General features: G+C 53.0%; 1 protein-coding gene across 4 annotated transcripts; it reads right to left on the bottom strand.

Moving 5' to 3' along the window:
- Positions 1 to 1,218: 1,218 nt before the first annotated feature.
- SV2A (synaptic vesicle glycoprotein 2A) lies at positions 1,219 to 18,949 on the bottom strand. 4 transcript variants are annotated; one of them, XM_074389626.1, is made up of 13 exons: positions 15,836 to 18,949; positions 10,603 to 11,370; positions 9,240 to 9,420; positions 8,270 to 8,421; positions 8,040 to 8,173; positions 7,278 to 7,367; positions 6,938 to 7,048; positions 6,673 to 6,761; positions 5,835 to 5,999; positions 5,491 to 5,624; positions 4,466 to 4,672; positions 3,719 to 3,878; positions 1,219 to 3,071 (listed from the first exon to the last, which is right to left on the bottom strand). In XM_074389626.1, the coding sequence occupies exons 2-13, from the start codon at positions 11,222 to 11,224 to the stop codon at positions 2,888 to 2,890; spliced, it is 2,229 nt and encodes a 742-aa protein (XP_074245727.1). In that variant the 5' UTR covers positions 11,225 to 11,370; positions 15,836 to 18,949; the 3' UTR covers positions 1,219 to 2,887. The 4 variants fall into 4 exon arrangements, with proteins under 4 accessions (XP_074245727.1, XP_010328063.1, XP_010328064.1 ...); XM_010329761.3 differs by lacking the exon at positions 15,836 to 18,949 and adding an exon at positions 15,300 to 15,436 and having other exon boundaries at positions 10,603 to 11,542; XM_010329762.2 differs by lacking the exon at positions 15,836 to 18,949 and adding an exon at positions 15,300 to 15,436.
- Positions 18,950 to 18,956: the final 7 nt, after the last annotated feature.

Below are 18,956 nucleotides of genomic sequence, written 5' to 3'. Positions count from 1 at the left end.
CTCATTGTGGAAATTATTAGAGAACAAAACTTGGTTAACATATATCTTTACCATTTCTACCTAAAGAATTTAGGGTGCATGTGGTTGGGCGGTAGGGAATCTGAGGAATTTTGAAATGTCTTTTTTTTCTTTTTTAAAAAGTTTTTTTCTTTAAAGAGATGGGGTTTCACCATGTTGGGCAAGGCTGGCCTCGAACCTCTGACCTTGTGATCCGCCCACCTCAGCCTCCCAAAGTGCTAGTGAGCCTGGCCTGAAACGTCTTTTCACATGCCAGACAGCATGTGGCAGCAGATGGACCTGGCAGTGATGCGTAAGTGGGTTGGCATGAGATTGGAGGAACAGAGGTCAATTCAGAGTGAAGGTAGAACCCTGACTTAGAGGTCAGCATGGGAATGGAAAAGGAGTTTCTTTGAGAGCGACCATAAAATCAGAACGTGGCTTGATTAGAACAGAAATGGAGTAGAGTAAGAGAGGAGCTAAGAGTCAAAGGCAGTGGTTTTCACATTTTCTCTTGGGTAAGAAATCCCAAGGGAGATTGTTTAAAATGTACATTCAGACCGGGCCTGGTGGCTCACACCTGTAATCCCAGCATTTTGGGAGGCTGAGGCAGGCAGATCACCTGAGGTTGGGAGTTCGAGACCAGCCTGGCCAGCATGGTGAACCCCATCTCTCCTAAAATACAAAAATTAGCCGGGTGTGGTGGCAGGCACCTGTAATCCCGGCTACTCAGGAAGCCGAGGCAGGAGAGTCGCTTTAACCCAGGAGGCAAAGGCTGCAGTGAGCCAAGATCACGCCATTGCATTCCAGTTGCGCAACAGAGTGAGACTCCGTCTCAAAAAAAAAAAAAAAAAAAAAAAAAAAAAATGTAGATTCAAGGTCCCCATCTTTCCAAACCAAGAAGAAAAGGGATTCTGATTCCACAAGTCAAGAGTGGAGTCTGGAGTCTATATTTTTTTTTAAGTGTACCAGAATATTTAGAGGAAAGTCAGTCCTATTCTTAAAAAATATTACTCCCAAATTTTTCAGATCTGGGAGACTTACAGGGCCCTCCGTCTGTAGAGGAAAGGTCAGGGTAGAGAGGCCAATTTAGGAAGTAAATCTGGCACACTATGTTATTCTGACCTTCAGTTTGGAAACTTCTATTTCACCATTTTGCCCTCCAAGGCTGTTAGGAAAATTGGAGATGTAGGTGGAGAGTCACAGAAGCAGGTACAGCCATTTTGTATTTTGAGGATTGGTTTCCGTTTTATTTTTCATCAGTATTTTTTCATCGCATTTTTCACATCAACGGAGTTGGGTTTAGGGTTCCCCAGGAGAGCAAGGGAGATGGATGTGTTCCTCCCAGGGGTGCAAGGAAGAGGGCTGCGTCCAGCAGGTGAGGAGGGACAGGGGCACGGGGTGCACACTCGTACACTGGGCACTGGAGAAGGCAGTCTTTTGAGCACAGACACCAAAGAGTTAAACAGTCACCACCTGGTTCAGTGTTACAAAATGAGGGGAGTGACCACAGGGCTGGGGCACCAGACGCAGCATGAGGAAGGTGCATTTTGATTTTCTTTTTTAGTTATTTTCACTTTTTTCCTTTTAACTTTTTTTTAAACATTTTACAAACATCTAAAAACTACAACACATCACAGCTACAGTGGGGTGAGGGGAGGGTACCAAAGAAAGCAGCCACACAGAGTAGGGTGGGACGGGGCAGCCTAACCTACGGAGGCTATTGTGTGGAAGGGTCAAATGAGGAAACTGAGGCTTCTAGTCCCTGCATTAGGGGTCCCTCACTCACTGCCCAACCTCTCCCCCGTCAGAGGAGTTGCCAGGAGGGCCCCTGCTTCCTGCCTCTGCCCCAGCTCCTTGTGCTTTTGATCTGCTGGTTTGACCATACGCCTGGTTCTTTGCCTCCCCTGCTCCTCTGTCTGGGAGGGGACAGGTCAGGGGCGTGGGAGGGCAGCTGTGCTGTTCCCGTCTGTGCTGTGGTGGGTGGAACCTCACCCCAGAGGAGGCCTGTGCTTCTGGAGGAGGGAAGGAGATGGGCCTCGTCAGATGCCCTCAGATCTCTCTAGACTGTGGGACTCTTACTCCAGGCTGGCCTAGGGCTCCACCATCCCAGGCTCAACACAGACACAAGATTAGGAGAGGTACCGTGGGAGGCAGGGTTGTGTGTGCGTCGGCTGAAATCACCCTCGGCTTATATTTGAGGACAGTATAGTGATACCCCCCGCCCCATGGCACATGCACACACATACATAAGTATACACACACATTCACACACAGTCCTGCTGAGCTGCCTCAGAGCTTAATCTATCAATAAATAAGAATCAGAAAGCTAATAAAAATTCAGGCTTCCTATCTGCAGCCCAAATTGAGAGGGAAGTGGAGGCCAGAGGGCTGAGGTTTATTGCTTCTCCCCCAGCATCCAACAGGAGGTTCCTTCAGACTCCAAGAAGTTCTTTTGGTCCATGGTCTACACCAAAGCGCCAGCCCCCAGCATAATTGCATACCTGTGGTTTCACCAGGGCCTAGGGCAGAGGGAATGACAGGGAAGGCAGGAAGCCTCTTCTGGAACCCCTGGCACAGGGAAGCAAGGCCCCCTCTCTAACACAGGGGGAGAAGAACAGGGCTCAGCCTTCTCTTGTGCAAAGTCGAGGGTGGTGGGAAGTGGGGAGTCAAGCTTCATCTCAAAACCGGGATGAAGGAGCCTTCCCTGTAGTCCCTGCCCACGGGGGTCACACACATGCACACGCGCGCACACACACACAGCTAAGACACCAAACACAGGGAGTGGGGAGTGAGGGCTCTGGAGGCCAGGATGGCAGGGCAGGGAGGGGCAGGAAGGAGTTGTTGGTCTCACAGTGTGCCTGCCAGTCCCACAACCCCAGAGACCCCCTCACTGCAGCACCTGCCCCCGGGTCTCAGGCAGCTTCAGGGCCAGAGAGCTGCCAAGGGCAAGGGCAGCTGAGGCAAAGAGGATGGGGGCAGCCTTGGTGATTCCCACGAAGGATGTGAAGATGCTGATCCCCAGCACAGCGGCCAGCTTACACAGGGCATTCAGGAAGCCGAAAGCTGTGGTCCTGCTCAGGAGTCCCCCAGTGCAGCACAGCGCAAGGTCCAGGAGGGAGGCGAAGGAAGCGTGGAGGGCAGGGAAGTGAAGGCCAGGAAGACGCAGGCAGTGTCCGAGAGGGAGAGGGAAGGTTGGAGAGATCAGAGAGGTAAGGGACGGACATCAGGAATGCAGATAAATGGAGAGGAAAAGGGAAAGGACACCAAAAATTGAGGTTAGGATGTCAAGGAGTGGATAGCAGATTTTTTTTTTTTTTTCTGTTGCCTAAGCAGTGGCATGGTCTCAGTTCACTACAACCTCCGCCTCCTGGGTTCAAGTGATTCTCCCACCTTAGCCTCCCAAGTAACTGGGATTACAGGCGCGCGCCACCACACCCGGCTAATTTTTTGTATTTTTAGTGGAGACGGGGTTTCACCACGTTGACCAGGCTGATCTCGAACTCCTGACCTCGTGATTCGCTTGCCTCAGCCTCCCAAAGTGCTGGGATTATGGGCGTGAACCACCACGCCTGGCCGAAGCTACCAGATTTTAGAGAAAATGGAAATGTGTGTCCTCTCACCCACCCATAAGGACGCTCTTCCCACTCAGCCCTCTTTCCTCACCTCACCCCTCCCCTGAATCTGCTGCCCTGACCCCCCCCCCCCACACTCCAACTACCTCTTGTCTGAGGGGTAGAGTTCAACAGTCAACACGTCCAGCGCGTTCCAGGATGCAATGCTGACCCCACCAAAAAGGCAGAGCAGAGCAATCATGGCTGACTCGCTGTTCCCAAAAGACAGGAAGAAGCAGGAGACACAGGACATCACGCTGGAGCCAGCTGGAGCCAGGAGAGGAGAGAGCACCATGAGTCTGGCCACAGTGAGACCCATCCACAACCCGCCCTGTCCTGTCAGGGGGCTTCAGACAGCCCAGGATGAGACTCGTTCCCAAGGTATCCCAGAGGAAGGCTTTCACTCCCCCTCAACCTCCCTTATAACTCTGTTTATTAATAACATCAGTAACCATCATTTATTCAATGCCAGTCACGGGCCAACCCAAATGATGCTTTACATGCATTAATGTAGCACATCAACCCTATGACACAGGTACTATTATCACCCCCATTTTACAGAGGAAATAACCAGGCTCAAACAGGTAACTTGCCAGAGGCCAGAGGTAGGTGGTGGGGCTGAGATTCAAAACCCGTAACCTCAAAGCCTGTGCCTGTTACTTGGAATTCTGCCTACCTCCTTTACCCCCAGAGAAGTTTCAGTGCCAGGCCCCACCCCATCCTGCAGCACCCCCTGAACAGAAAACACGAAAGAGAGGCACTCTGACCAATCTCTTCCACAGCCAAGATGTGAAGCCTGTTGACGGCAGCCCCCGGCCCCTCCTATCAGATCTGACGCAGCCTCTCCTCCTTACCAAGCATTCTGAGCCTGCCGATCTTGTCCATGAGCAAGGCAGACACGATATTCCCAGGAAGCACTGCCAGTGTCCCCAGGAAGCTCACAAAGTACACCATGTAGGCTCCTTCGCCCGTCCCTGTCACGTCTAGCGGGCAGCCCTCCTTGTTGTGCAGGAACGTGCTGTTTACCAGACGGCTGTTCACAAACTTGTACTCAAACAGGTCTGCGGGTGAGGGCCAAGACAAGCAGGCTGTCGCAGCAGATGGGAACGGAGGCTGCCGCTGTGTATGGCTCAGGGCTCTGCATGCATGGAACTTAGCAGGAGGGGCTCTCTAAATTATTCACAGTGCTCATCGTAAAACATCAAATCATATCACCATGGGAACTAGGAATCTTTAGAGCAGAAAATGACCATCATCTGTCCCAAAGTGTGACTTTGTCCAAGTCCCCCCATTGAGAGTCTTTCTGTCCCTGCTAGCTGACTATAAGCAGCAGCAATGCTGTGGGCTTAGGACATTTTTCTGAGAAAAAAACATTTAAAATAATACAAAGTCCTATCACTGTTGTTTTCTTGCAAGACGGGGAAAGCTCCCCCAGCATGAGGTGGGAAGCTTCCGTGTAGCTCACAAAACCAGCATTTCACGTGCATATACTGAAGCTGAGAATCACTATTAAAAAGGGGTGGATTCACGCAATGATCCCCCCAAAGACCCTTTTTGTTGTTTTTCATTTTCCCAAGAACACTATTTGGGATGATTTTTACCTTCCTCAAAGGTGTATTAACTTTGCCTCACTGAGTTATAATTTCAGCCAAAGGCGAAGAATATTGATGTTTTTGTCAGATATTCTATTACAAGAAAGTGCCCAACTTCCATTAGATTTTCAGGATTATTGGTGGTAGCAATCAGGCCCCTCTACCACCTTCCCACAGGGGTCCAGGGATCTCAGCTTGAGAACCCTAAGGTAGTGCATGAAAAAAGTTCCTTCTCATCAAGGTCCACCCAGCCCTCTGGTCTGACAGCCACGGGCCAGCCGCCTTACCAGTGTTATAGAATACAGTGTTGATGAACGTGCAGTTGCGGAAAAACGTGTTGCTGGACGTGACATCCTCGAAATAACACTCCTCGAACAGGGAATCCTCAAAGGACACTGACTTCAGACGCAGCCCAATGAACCTGTAAGGCCAGGGTGATGAAAGACGCTTTCCCCCTCATCCTCCTGTCCCAGCCCAGTCTCACTCTTTAGTGAAGTAATGGGAAGCTGGGCATTGAGGAAAAGCCACAAGTGTTTGCCCCCAGATGTCTTGTCTTGAACCCACAGACTCAGGAAAGAGACAAGGGGTGGAAGGGACAGGGAAGGAGTGAAAGGTAAAGGTCCCCACATACTTGTCGTTGAAGTACTGCCCGCCTCGGTGGATCTGATTCTCCAGTGTGAAGTTAAAAGTCACATGCTCTACACGCTCCCCGGGGAACACTTTGGTGCGGGATGCATAGTCCACCGCCTGGAGATGGCGAATCATGTCGGGAAACCAGATGGTGAGGCCGTAGTAGCTGAAGAGTCAAGGACAGTGGAAACACAACAGCTCAGAGATGAGAAGCAGGCAGAGGAGAAAACAGACATGCGCATCCTCTCCAGAACGAGGGAGAAACGGAGTCAACCTCCGTTAGGGCCTCGCTCCTTCCTCTCCAGCCTCACCAGCTTCTCCCCGCTCCTCCCTTCACCAGTTGCTGTGCTTCTGGGGACTTCCGGGTCTCGCACAGCACCCACCGTACTTGTTCTCACCTCCCGGCCGTTTGCTTTTCCCTCTGCCTAAGACTCTTCTCCGCCCCAACAACCGCCACTCCACCTGTCTGACTCCCATTCGCCCTTTAGGACTTAGGTCCCCACCCCAGCCGACGTCCCACGTGCTCCCACTGCCCTTCCCCCACCCTTCTCGTCACCCTGCTGCATAGCAAGTTTCCTCCCACTTCCTGACCGACACATGGACTCCAGGAGGACCTGAGACCATGTCTGTTTCATCCCAGCCCAGAGCAGAAACTGCATCCTGGTCAGCCCACAGTACAAGTTTGCGGAGTGGGCTAGCGGAGGCGCCGGCTGCAGGATCAGAGGGGACTGCCCGGCAGCTTCCCTCATCGCTTGTCGCCGGCATTTCCATTTTCTCCCCTCTCCCAGCCCACGCACCACCACAACCACCGCACACCACCCAGCCACCCATCTCCTCACCTGAACGACATGGTGAACCACACACCCATCATCATCAGAGTGATTCGCCGATACTCAGGACCAAAACAGGAGAGGAAATTCCCCCAAACCTACAGGGACAGGCAAAGTCAGACCTTGGATCTACTAACTTCCAGCACCCACAGATCCCCACCTCCCTGGCCTCCCACCTCCCTTCGGCTCACCCATCACCCACACACACACTTCAGTCCTGCCTTCTTCTCCAGCTCTCCCACTCCCTTCTCCCTACCACCCCAACCACCATTACCTGCCCCCCTAGGCTCAAGGCTCGGACCCCCCAGCGCTGGTACCAGGTCCCTGTGTCCGACTGGATCTCAATCAGTTCATCCTCCTGATGAATTGTCTTAATGTGGGTTACCTGGAGTCAAGAGAAGGGGTGGGCAGTCACACACTCTGTGTTTCCCAACCTCTGCCAGGTGCCTCAGTTTCCCCTGCATTAGCAAAATGGGAGGCAGGGGGTAGATATGATACCCTGAAAATCTCCTTAACAGTAGAGTGTGCTCTGAGGTGGGGGATATTCCGAGAAGGGCCAGGTAGGGCCGGGGGCTGCAGGGCTCGGAGCTGTGAGTGGGGAGGGCGTGGCTTACCGAGAACACCCGCTCAGGATGCCCCTTGGCTCGCATGTTGGTGTCATGGACCTGCTTCAGCACCATCCAGGCCTCATCATGCTTCCCGTTCTAGAGCCAAAGACATACCCACATCCAAGTCAGCCTCTACCTGACCCCGAGGTACAGACCCCTCCTTCCCACCTGGCTTCTGGAGTCACGGGACAGTGGTTCATGGCCCTCCACCACCACCAAGCCCTGAGTGATGGGCATGCATTGCCCACTCTGAAAGAGCACCAAGCTGAGGTATAGCAAGACAACTGATTGTCTTGGGCAAACGCTGGGGGCTGGGCATGGGGAGTGCCGTCCAGAGAAAAATGCCAGGCACAGGTCCTGGGAATTCCAGGGTACAGAGGAAAGTGAAAGGTAAGGGAAATGATGGGCAAGCATGCAGTCAAAGGCCTAATCCTGCTGGGGTGAAGAGGCGAAGGTGTAAGGGGTGGGAATGCAGGACATTCCTGAGCTATAAATGCAGGACACGGCCACGGCCTATCCCTGCAAAATCTTAAGTCACCCATGGGTGAGCAGGTGCCCTGGTTTCTCTACCCACAGAACCCCTCCGGAGACACACTCTAAGGCAAAGGAAGCAAGATGAAGTCCCCTGGAGAGTGGACGCTGTGAGGAAGGCAGGCAGCCGAACAGGATCAAACCAAGCCCCATTGGGTGTCTGAACACAGGAGCCCCTGCTGCCCTCCACTCCACAGCCCGCGCCCAACCGCAGCCCACGCAGCTCAGCCCCATCACCTCCAGGAAGAACCGGGGGCTCTCAGGCTGTGTGGTCAGAGCCCCAATGGCAAACACAGAAGGAAATGCGCAGACCAGAACGAAGACCCTCCAGCTGTGGAACTGGTAGGCAGAACCCATCTGAAAACTCCACCCTGGCGGAGACAGAGTGACAGCGTCAGCAGGGAGGCCAGAGGCTGGGGGAGGGAGGAGGGAGACAAGCCGGGCTGGATTCCGGGGGGGCTGCTCACCGTAGTGGGGGATGATGGCCCAGGCCATAGCAGCTGCGTACACGCCACCAATCATCCAAAACATGCAGAGCCAGCTCAAATGCTCCCCTCGCTTCTCCTGGGCCAGAAACTCAGAGAAATAGGAGAAGACGATGGGGATGGACCCTCCAATCCTGGGTGCATTTCAAGAATCAGCATCAGCAAATGACCAGAGTCCTGATCCCTGCCCCACTGCTCTGGGTTCGAGGCCCTTTCGTCTTCCAGGCTTTGAAGAGACTCCATCTCACACAGAAAGCCCTGCAAGCTCCCCTCTGGGCCGGCCACCAAGACCCATCCTTGGGACCACGGGAAGCAGGCAAGCGGGTCTCAGGGAAAGGGTAGGAGCAAATCTTAAGTCTTGAAAATGACTTACGGAGTTGGAAGGGAGGGAAGATAGTTGCAGAAAAAAGGAGAAATCTCCAGAGAACAAAGGCAAGCCAAAGGACTCTAAGGGCAGAGGTTGTGAAAGTGGCCAGAAAGGAGCTTGGAGTTGAGGCAGAGAAAGCGTGCCTGCCATGCTTGCAATAGTGAAGGGGCGGTGTGGGCAAGGCGTCGGGATTCTGGCAGGTGTGGGTGTTGGCAAGGTTCGTTGTGGAAAGCAGGAAATGTGTAGACTCCGGTAGGGGGTCACTCTAGGTCCACAGGAGCCCAGGGGCAGGGCTGAGGCCCACGAGGCCTCTCCGTGGAGGCAGGCTCAAAAATGGAGCTAGAGGTGGGGTGGAGGACTCAGGAGTGGGCTGACGTGGAACAGCATTCTGCACAGCAGCAGACAGGTCCTGGGCAGGGAGAAGCTGGCCTGAAGATGGCTGGGGGAGAAAGGAACTCACTCATCCATCAAGTCACACAGATTGAAGGTGCATTCGGTGTGCCTGGCACTGTGCTGCGCCCTCAACATACAACAGTGACCAAGGCACAGTCCTGCCCTCAAGGGGCTTAGGAAGTGGACACTCACCCAACCCCAGAAAGGAGGCGGCAGAAGAGGAAAGTGCCATAACCCTGAACAAAAGATGAGAAGAAGGCGAAGACACTGTTGACGGAGAGTGAGATGAGCAGACACTGCCTCCGACCCAGCCGGTCAGCCAGGCCTCCCCAGAGGAAGGCTCCCACCATCATGCCCAGGTAGACGATGAGGCCTGGAAGGAGGAGAACAGAGGCGGAGGGGCGTGAGCAGGAGACGAGCACCGCAGGAGCTGAAGGATCTGAAGAACTTCTAGAAGCTAAGTCCACCCAGAGATGAGAGCAAATGAGAGAAAAGGAATCATGTGAGCAAAGATACAAGGTCTTCTCTGCGGGCCGGGGGTTCAAAGGCAGGAACGAAGATGTGGGAGAGCCTGCGACTCTCCACTCTCTCCTCTCTCTGTCTCGTTTCTCACTCTGCCTCACTCTGACACGCGCACACAGTGACACCCTTGCCCCTGGCTCACTTTGAAGGAGGAATGGGTCCGCCCAGGATCCCAGACCACCCCAGGGTCCCTGCTTTCATGCCCTCGAAGCAGCAGGAGAACTCTCATCTGTTCCTTGGAAAAGGGGCTGCATCCAGTTCCTTTCATCTTCCCAGGAAATCCCCCACACAAAATCCATCTTTCACTCCTTCCAGTCTCCACATCTCTGGTCCAAAAACTCTCTTGTTTTTTATACTTCCTTCCTAAAACCAGAGCTGGAGTTAATCTTTAAAATTGTCTACTGCAAACTTGGCATTTTCCCATGCCCAGACCAAGCCCCGGAAGAGACCTGTCCAAGACCCCACGGCAATTTGCCGGCAGAGTAAGGCCTAGGTTCTTCGTGAGTCTCTGCGTTGCCTCCTCGGGGTCCCTGTCAGGGAGGGCCGTCAAAGACCACGTCCTGTCCCTAGAAACTCCCATCTGAGTGAGAGAAAGTCTAACCAGCTTTTCTGCCACAGAAGACCCAGGACCTGCCCCTTCCTCGACCATCCCAAACTGACGCTCCCCACTTATACCAGGGAGTTTGGATACTGGCTTCTTCTTTCCCAATCAGGAAAAGGGAACAGATACCAAAAGGGAAAGCTATGAAGAAACGTTAAACGTTAGGGACCATCCCACTACAGCCACCTCCTGCAGAGTGAAGCGGGCCACCGCCCACCCCCAAGCTGCCCTCCCGCAAGCCCCTCTTTCACACTCAAGGCCAAGAAGAGGGAGTGTGTGAGGGGAGACTCTGCAGAGGAACCTTGATCCCTCTGGGAACATCTTGGGTGCAGGGTCCCAGGGAACCCAGTGATAAGGAGAAGAGCAATTTTCAGGAGCAAGGAGGTTTCCAGAGTTTGAGGGGATAGGACTGCCCCCCGCCCCATGTCTCACCTAGCATGCCTTTGTTGGAGTCGGACAGGCACATGTCTTTCTCAGCGCTGGGCAGCACAAAGCCCACCACGAAGACCTCCACGCCATCAGCCATCAGCGCCAGACCAAGCACAAAATACAGCGTCCACTGGAAGCGGCCGTGGCCACACTCCCGTAGAATGGCTTCATACTGTTGGGCCAGTTCTTCTCGTTCTTTCCGTCGTTGTGCCTCCCCCCGGCCCCCCGGGGGACCCTCCCCATCGCTCAAGCCCCCCCTTACTCCAGCCAGGGGCGCCCCATCTGCCATCCGCTCGCCTTTGCCGCCAGGCTCTGCCCGGGGGATGCCCTGATATTCCCCTTCGTAGATCTCATCGTCCTCGTCGTGACCCTCAGTAGCATCACTGGACGCGCCACCTTCCTCCTCGTCCTGGGCTCCTTCGCCCCGGTAATAGCCATCAGTGGGGGCAGGGAAGTCGTCGTCATCCTCCTCCTCCTCGAAGCGGGAGTAGGATCTTCGGGAATATTCGTCCTGGACCCTGTCCAGGCCCTTCACCACCTTCTTGGCCGCGTGCTTCTTGACTTCCTTGGCAATGTCTTTGGCCCCACGGATGAACGCTGCTCGGTCTCGGAAGCCCTCTTCCATGATGGGGCTCTGGGGCGCGTCACCGGGTCTCCTCCACTTCCTGCTGCTTTTTCAGCTTTTTGCTCAAGGACTCGTAGAGTCAGAAAGACCCCGCCCCCCAGTGACTCAGATGAAGTGTGTTCAAACAGGTCCTAGCCAATGAGTGCCTAGGAGAGAAAAGGAGGGAGAGGAGCTTTGATACCTATACCCAGTTCAGTTGCGTGGATGGAGAGATGGGGAGCCGGGGGAAGGGGAAGGGGAAGGGCAGCCAGGTTGGGGGGCTGAGCCGGGATAGCTCAGGAAGGATCGCCTGCGTCTCTTCCACAAGCCTCTGGAGACCTAGAAAAAATAACAGAGAGACAAAGGAAGTTGTGAGTTCTAAGATGGTGAAGAAGGCCAATGTAGAGCCTCTCAGCCCAGAGCCCGGTCCGGACCATGTGGTTCAGAGATGGGCTTCTTGCTTTAGGCTCCCATCCACACACTAAAACGGGATGGCTATCTGGGCCAACTGGGTCACTTGAATACAAGTCCCCTTACTTTGACCTTGGAGGCCTAGCCTGTGGAATTTGCTCCAGAGTCAACCATCACCTACCCTGAGCCCTCCCTCTTCCTAACCCCTGAGCCCGCCCCAGCCCTTTTCATCACCAACCTGCAAAGAACTAAACAGGAAATATGAGAAAACAGAATTCCCTTCTTTAGTCTTGCCTGGGTTTCTCACTGGGGGTTGAGTTGAGGAGAATGTGTAAGAGAACAAGCCCTCAAACCTGTGGCCGTCAGTCCGCTGCTGGCATCTGAAGGTGGGGCTTCTGCTGTCCTTCCCTCAGGTTCCATGATTACAGGCCTCAACAAGGAGGGATTTCTCTCAACATAAGCTAATGGGTAAAAGCTCAGCTTCCAGGGTCACAAATGTGGGTATGACTTTCTGTTTTGGCAGATACCAGCTAAGGGACCAAGCCTCAGTTTCTCCTTGTTTTTTTAAATTTTTTTTATTTTTTAAAAGAGGGGGTTTCACCATGTTGGTCAGGCTGGTCTTGAACTCCCAACCTCAGGTAATCTGCCCACCTAGGCCTCCAAAGTGCTTGGATTACAGGCGTGAGCCACACCGCACCCGGCCTCTCTTCTTGTTTTAAAAGAGGAAAGTTAAGGATTGAATGATAGAATGTATCCATGCTCCTTACCCCAAGTCGCCTGGCACATAAAAGTGATGCATAAATATCAGCGATTACTTTTGCGGTGACAGTAATATAGTGAAATGCCCTATACTACCTCATGAGGTCCCCAAACGAAAGCCGTCTTGGATGCTCTTTAGAATGAGGAGCAGAAAGGGATACTGGCAAGGAGAATGCTGGTTCAGGGCAAAGCACATGACCGTTAGAGGTGACCTAAGTTGAAATCCCAACTCTGCCACTCACAAACTGATTTTGGTCAGGGTAGGTAACCTCCCTGAGCCTCAGTGTCCATATATTTTAATTGGAGATCATGAAATTGGGAGACTGTTTCTTGGCGTTGACGTGAGAATGTCATCTCACAGTCGATACTCTTGTGTTAGTTTCCTTCCTTCTCGTTATGTTGAAAATAGGAAAAGTAGGAGGACGCAGCAAGGGACCACAGGGGGTCGTACTTAGATGCGGTTGTCCAGCATCCTTGCAAAACAGGGTCCTAAGGCCGCTCTGTCTATGTGTCAACTAATTCCAACAGCTGGACCCACATTAGCTACCTCTAGAAAAACAAGGGAAGACCCAGAAAAGGGGGACCTGGAACCCAAGTGAAGTGGAAGAAAGATGGAAAGCTAAGAAAGAGGTGATGACAGTCCATTGCCACCTTGCCTCAGAACGACATAGGTGGGCCCCCTTCCACAGACGGGGGTGAGAATGGAAATGACTGGTGCAACCCACACATTTCCAACGTGAGGGTCTAAGGCCCACAGTTGCATCTCATCTCTCAGGGCCCCCCTTCCTAATCCCCCTTAATCCTGTCCGCTCCTCCTCCAGGAGTCAGGGAAGAAGTCCACAAACACCGCATTGCGTAGGAGGCAGATGTAGAATAAACGGGGTTTGGGTGTCCCCCCAAAAAAGACATGCTCCAGAGGAAGGCGTAGGATAGCCCGCCTCCTTCACAGGAGCAGAGGAAGCAAGCCTACATTCTGATCAGAAATCATCCCCCTAAAAATATCCTGCCTCTGGTGCTCCCACCCATCCTGGGCCTTCATTAAATGTCACACACTCGCGTGCGCGCGCACACACACACACACACACACACACACACACCCTGGTAGAAGAGGGTAAGAGGTGCCGTGTGGCTCAGAGAGCAGCCCTGGCGAGCAGGGCCTTACCCCCTCAGGACAGATGTAAGCAGTGGACCACGGTGACCAGAAGCAGTGACCCCTATGTCACCTTTTCTTCATGGTTCAGAGCCCAACCGACCTCCATGAAGGAGCTGGCACTGTGGGAACCCCTCAGCGCATGGCAATTTGCTAGCTTTCCCCTTTCCTCACCGGAATCTCCCCGCCGGCCCTGAAGGAGGCAGGACCCACCCGGAGCCAGAGCCTGTTTGCCCACCCTGTTTTCCCCTGAGAGGAGCACGTGGGGCAGAGAAGCTTTCCACAGCCACAGCGGGACGTGAGGGCTCAACAGCCAGCCCCCCAGGGCCAGCAAGCCCAGGAGGTCAGGAGACAGAGAAAGAAGACAAATGCTTTGACCTGCTGAGGAAGTGGTGCTATTTTTAGCCCCCAAAACAGCACAGGGTAGCTAAGACTGTGGGAGAGAGACAAGACTTGGAGAGGTGGAGGTGAAAGGGGACAGGGTTCAGGGTTCCAAGGTCCCTTAAGGCTAGCTGACTTCACCTGACAGGAAAAAATGTGCCCAGGAGGTTTTCTGCAGAGGGTGGAGACAGGCAGGGGACTCCAGAGCAAATGCTTCCTTTCAGAACAGCTTATCCGGCCCTGGATCACGGGAGGGTCCAGAACCCCCCACCCTCCTCCCAGTAAAAGCCCCTGACTTTGGGGGGCCCACCCAGATCCCCAGGCCCTCCTAGCTCACAAGTGACAGGGTCATTAAGAAGCTGTCACTTATCAAAACGTCAGTGGGGGCGGGGGTAGAATGTGGGAAGTACGGAAGCACCCCTTCCCCACGACGACCGCCAGGTCACTGAACCTCAGCCCCACCCAGGACCACCAAGGCTGCGCCTCCCGTCCCCACATCCTACCCAGGGTCAGGAAGATGGGAGCACCCACAGTTCCGAGGGATAAAAATGAAGGTGTCACCTGAGAATGCACACCGAGGAATACGAAGAGGCAGGGAGGGGGACGCAGGCAGAGACCTCCGCACGCACAGGCAGAGACCGCCCCATCAGCATTTGCAACGACCCCCCACATGCCATCTCGCGTCGCTCCGGAATAAGGGAAAAGCCCCCAGAAGTGACTAAATCGCTGCTCTGAGCCCCTCCCCCACCCTTGATCCTGCTGCTAGACAAGTGCCCACCTTCATTCAACACCCTTTCCCCCTACCCTGGAGCAACTGCTGCCAGCCCCCGCCACCCATGCCCCCAACACCTGGCTGCTCTCCATCTCTGTCTCCCCAGTACTTCCATTCTTCACTTCCCTTCCCTCCATCCTTCACCTGCCCTTCTTCCCCGGGCCTCCCCCACCCACCCAAGTCCAGGCGCGCACACTGGGGCAGCATCCATTCTTCAGCCCCAGCCAAGGTCATTTATCATTCATCCTGGTGGTGGGGGGACGTCAAGGTGAGGAGGGGATAGGAGTCTGAGGAAACCCCATCCCACCTCACAACCCCCCCACCCCCACCACGTCAATCTCCGAGGAGGATACCGGGGACTTGGTTAAGGTAGAGAAAAACACCCCTCCTCCCCATTCACCAATATTATACATACGTGTGTGTGTGTGTGTGTGTCCTGACGAGCACAACTGAAATAAATGACCATCCCCAACCCACCACCGGCCCCCCTCACTCACCCCTAGAGAGGGGACTGTCACCCTCCCCATGAGCAAAGCATCGGAGTATAAAATGGCTGCAAGGCAAGGCAAAGATGCTTCTGCCAGGGGCGGGGTAGAGGTGAGAGACTACGAGAGGGGTCTCACCTGGGCTGGGATCCCCCTGTAAGGAATCCCGGGCGAGGACAGGGGTCCCGGCCGCGGGCGGAGGCGGCAGCGGCGACTGCTCCGGGTACCAGGGACGCGGCAATGCAGACCTGCCCCCCCCACTCCAGCCCCGCCTCCGCCCCCCCCAACCCCGCGCCACTGAGCATCGGGAGAGACCATTGTGGGGCGGGGGGAGAAAAGAGGATGGGGAGGGCGTCAGGGCACGGGAAGAAATGATGGAAGTGGCTGGGGGTTGTCACAAGAACGGCTGGACATGGCACACAGCCCTTCCCAGGGCCTTCCTAGTAAAAGAAGAAAGGAGCTAAAGAAAGAAAGTGATGTTAGGAAGACAAGTGATAACAGGGCGATGGGGAATGTGGCAGCCCCTTCCTTCGCACCCGTCTCAGGATGGCAGGACCCAAGAATTTCAGGGGCTTTTGCTGCCTTCCAAACACCTCCCTTGGCCTTCTCCACTGCTCTCAAACTCCTTTGCACAACAGTCTCTCAGATCCGGAGTGCTCAGACTCCAAGTTTACCTGGTCATTTTAGAGACCCCTGGATTCCTTCCATCTCTTTCCTCAAAAATCAGTCCCGGTTACTATTTACAAAAGGGCAGACCTCATTTGTCCACGCAGTTGGCGGTGGCAGGAGTCCTGGGGAAGCTGAGGGGCTCTTCACAGACCTGACCAACCCGACGTTTCCCCTTCCAGTAATCTGCTCTAGTGACTCAAACAGGATCCCTCTCAACACCCTTCTCCGCCCCCACACACTTGCACTTCCCAGCAGGAGGGAGTAAATTGACTTCAGCTTTTTCTTTCATCTCTCCTTTGCTTCTGCACCAATAACCTGGACTCAGAGACCCAAGACATACCACTTGGTGACCCCTGATGACCATCCCCACTGTAGGAGTGAGGGAATGCGGTGATTTGGGGAAATACATCCTGAATGTGTCTATGCCAGATAAGGTCAGGACATTCTGGACAGCAGCGACCTGGGCTCGGGCCTGGGTTCTCACCGCTAACAAGCTGTCAACTATCAGTCTCAAGTTCTCCCCATCTGCGAACCTCAGCTTTCTCATCTGGAAAAGGGGGGCTTGGACTAGACGCCGCATCAGGTCCCTTTCAGATCTAACAGCATGTGATTCTACCTTACTGAATGCGGAGGTTTCAGAATGCCGAGATATACGTGGAGAAGGCTGACAGGGATGCAGGCCTGGGCTTTGCAGGCTCCAAAGCTGGATCTTGGAAATAATCCTTCGTGCCAACGAAGTTCACAATCTTCTGAACTACAAAGCCCTAATACATAAATATCGCTTTGTCATACATATTTAACTGTCACTCAGACTGAAAACTCATGTCTACATGTCTAGTACATTCTCTCCCTGAAGCCAAATCAGAATCATCATGTCAATGTATGAATGCACAACGTTAACTGGAGGATTTGTATCTTTAATGGCATCTGGCCATTTCCAGTAAGAGCCATGCCAATGGGTCCAGAAAACTTCTTGGCAACAATCTTCTACCCCCACCTTTGCTATGGGCAGCCTTGCCAGCACTCCTGGACTACTCTGAGTCTGATGGCTGAATCACTCTTTCCAGGATGGTGCTTAGACTTGCCTCAGGGACGCTCCCTTTACTAGGCTTTCAGTGCTGACCCCTCTTCAAGTTTTGGTTTTGTTTTTGTTTGTTTACATGGAGTCTCCCTCTGCCACCCAGGCTAGAGGGCAGTAGCAGATCTTGGCTCACTGTAACCGCCTCCCAGATTCAAGCGATTCTCCTGCCTCGGCCTCCCAAGCAGCTGGGAGCAAAGGCACACGCCACCACGCCCAGCTAATTTTTGTATTTTTAACAGAGACAGGGTGGCCAAGCTCGTCTTGGACTCCTGATCTGAAGTGATCCACCCACCTCTGCCTCCCAAAGTGCTGGGATTACAGGCGTGAGCCACCACACACAGCCAGGCTGACAACATTCTTTAAATATGTTAACATTTTCAATTACGTTATAGCCAAGTCCTGCTGGCAGGGAGACATCTCTTCCCTTCAAGGTGACTTTGCCTAGGGCCAGGCTCACTTCACTTGCCCAGAATTTAGTTAAGTTCATGGTTACATAAGCCAAAGAGGGCACTTCAAGAAAGGGGTGACTTCCGGCCTGACCAACATAGTGAAACCCCGTCCCTGCTAAAAGTACAAAAAATTAGCCAGGTGTGGTGCCACGCACCTGTAATCCCAGCTACTCAAGAGGCTGAGGCAGGAGAATCACTTGAACCCGGGAGGCGGAGGTTGCAGTGAGCTGTGTGTGCCATTGCTCTCCACCTGGGCAACAGAGTGAGACTCTATCTCAAAAAAAGAAAAAGAAAAAGAAAAAGAAAAGGGGGTGAGGGGAAGGGAGGGGAGGGGAAGGAAGGGGAGCAGAGGAGTAACTTATCAGGATTAAATGGAGCAAAGAACACGGGGGAGGAAAAAGCCATTGGATCGAATCTACTGAAAAGTCTTTAAACTCAGATTCGAACGTGATGAAAATCCGGTTTGGAAGGACTGAGAATGAGGAAAAAACCTGAAATACAAACTCCTTATCTGACTGCTTAGACATCTGTGAAACAGAAGCAAATGGAACACATATGGAACACTTACTGTCTCCATTTACGCATTTTAACTTTGTTTCGTAATTATGTAAGACATCTGTATTGTTCCAAATGAAAAACACACGAACACAGTATATTCAGTCATCCAACTTCCTCAATATTCCCTCCCTCCCCAGTATTATCAATTTCCATTAGTACCTGCTTTATCCATTTTTAAAAACGTTAAACACATACGTATATGCCACCCTTAGAGAAGGGAGCACACTGTACATACATACTATACACATTATTTTCTTCACTTGGAGATTTCTCCACAGCAGCATGTAGAGATCTTCCTCATTCCTTTTCATGACTGCACAGTACTCTGTTGTATAAACATCAAAAAGTTTATTCGACTAGTTCCTTTACTGATGGAGAGGTGAGTTGTTTCCTATCTACGGCCATTACAAAACGGTGCTGCAATGAATTGCTTAGTGCATGTTATCTCATTTTTGCCAGGCTATCTCCAGGTACATCTGTTCTCACTTTAAAACAATACTCTGGCTGGGCAAGGTGGCTCACACCTGTAATCCCAGCACTTTGGGAGGCTGAGGCAGAGGGATCGCTTGAGCCCAGGAGTTCAAGATCGGCCTGGGCAACATGGCGAAACCTCATCTGTACAAAAAATAAAAAAATTAGCTGGGTATGGTGGCACACGCCTGTGGTCCCAGCTTCTTGGAAGGCTGAGGTGGGAGGATCACCTGAGCCTGAGAGGTAAGGCCACAGTGAGCTGTGACCGCACCTGTACACTCCAGTCTTGGTGACAAAGACTCAGTCTCAAAAAAACAAAAAAAATGTGGAGTAAGCACCCTTGCTCCTACTCCTCCTTACCATTCTTTTCATGATACCCTAACATCTTTTTTGTTCTTTTGAGACACAGTCTCACTCTGTCAGTATCTTTTTTTTTTTCTTTTGAGACAGTCTTGCTCTGTCGCCGAGGCTGCAGTATAGTGGCACAATCTCAACTCACTGCAACCTCTGCTTCCCGGGTTCAAGCAATCCTCCTGCCTCAGCCTCCAGAGTAGCTGGGACTACAGG

This window comes from Saimiri boliviensis, chromosome 19 (assembly GCF_048565385.1).
Source record: "Saimiri boliviensis isolate mSaiBol1 chromosome 19, mSaiBol1.pri, whole genome shotgun sequence".
Lineage (NCBI taxonomy): Eukaryota > Metazoa > Chordata > Mammalia > Primates > Cebidae > Saimiri > Saimiri boliviensis.
Note: the sequence above shows the minus strand (reverse complement) of the source record. Positions and strands in the feature narration are given on the sequence as shown.

Bases quoted from the DNA above. Each gene is read 5' to 3' on its own strand.
- SV2A (XM_074389626.1), bottom strand. From the start codon at position 11,224: ATGGAAGAGGGCTTCCGAGACCGAGCAGCGTTCATCCGTGGGGCCAAA. The intron at 8,422-9,239 runs GTGAGTGTCCAC...AAATGCACCCAG, and splicing joins CGCCTCCTTTCTGGGGTTGG to GATTGGAGGGTCCATCCCCA. The intron at 8,174-8,269 runs GTGAGCAGCCCC...TGTCTCCGCCAG, and splicing joins GGCCATCATCCCCCACTACG to GGTGGAGTTTTCAGATGGGT.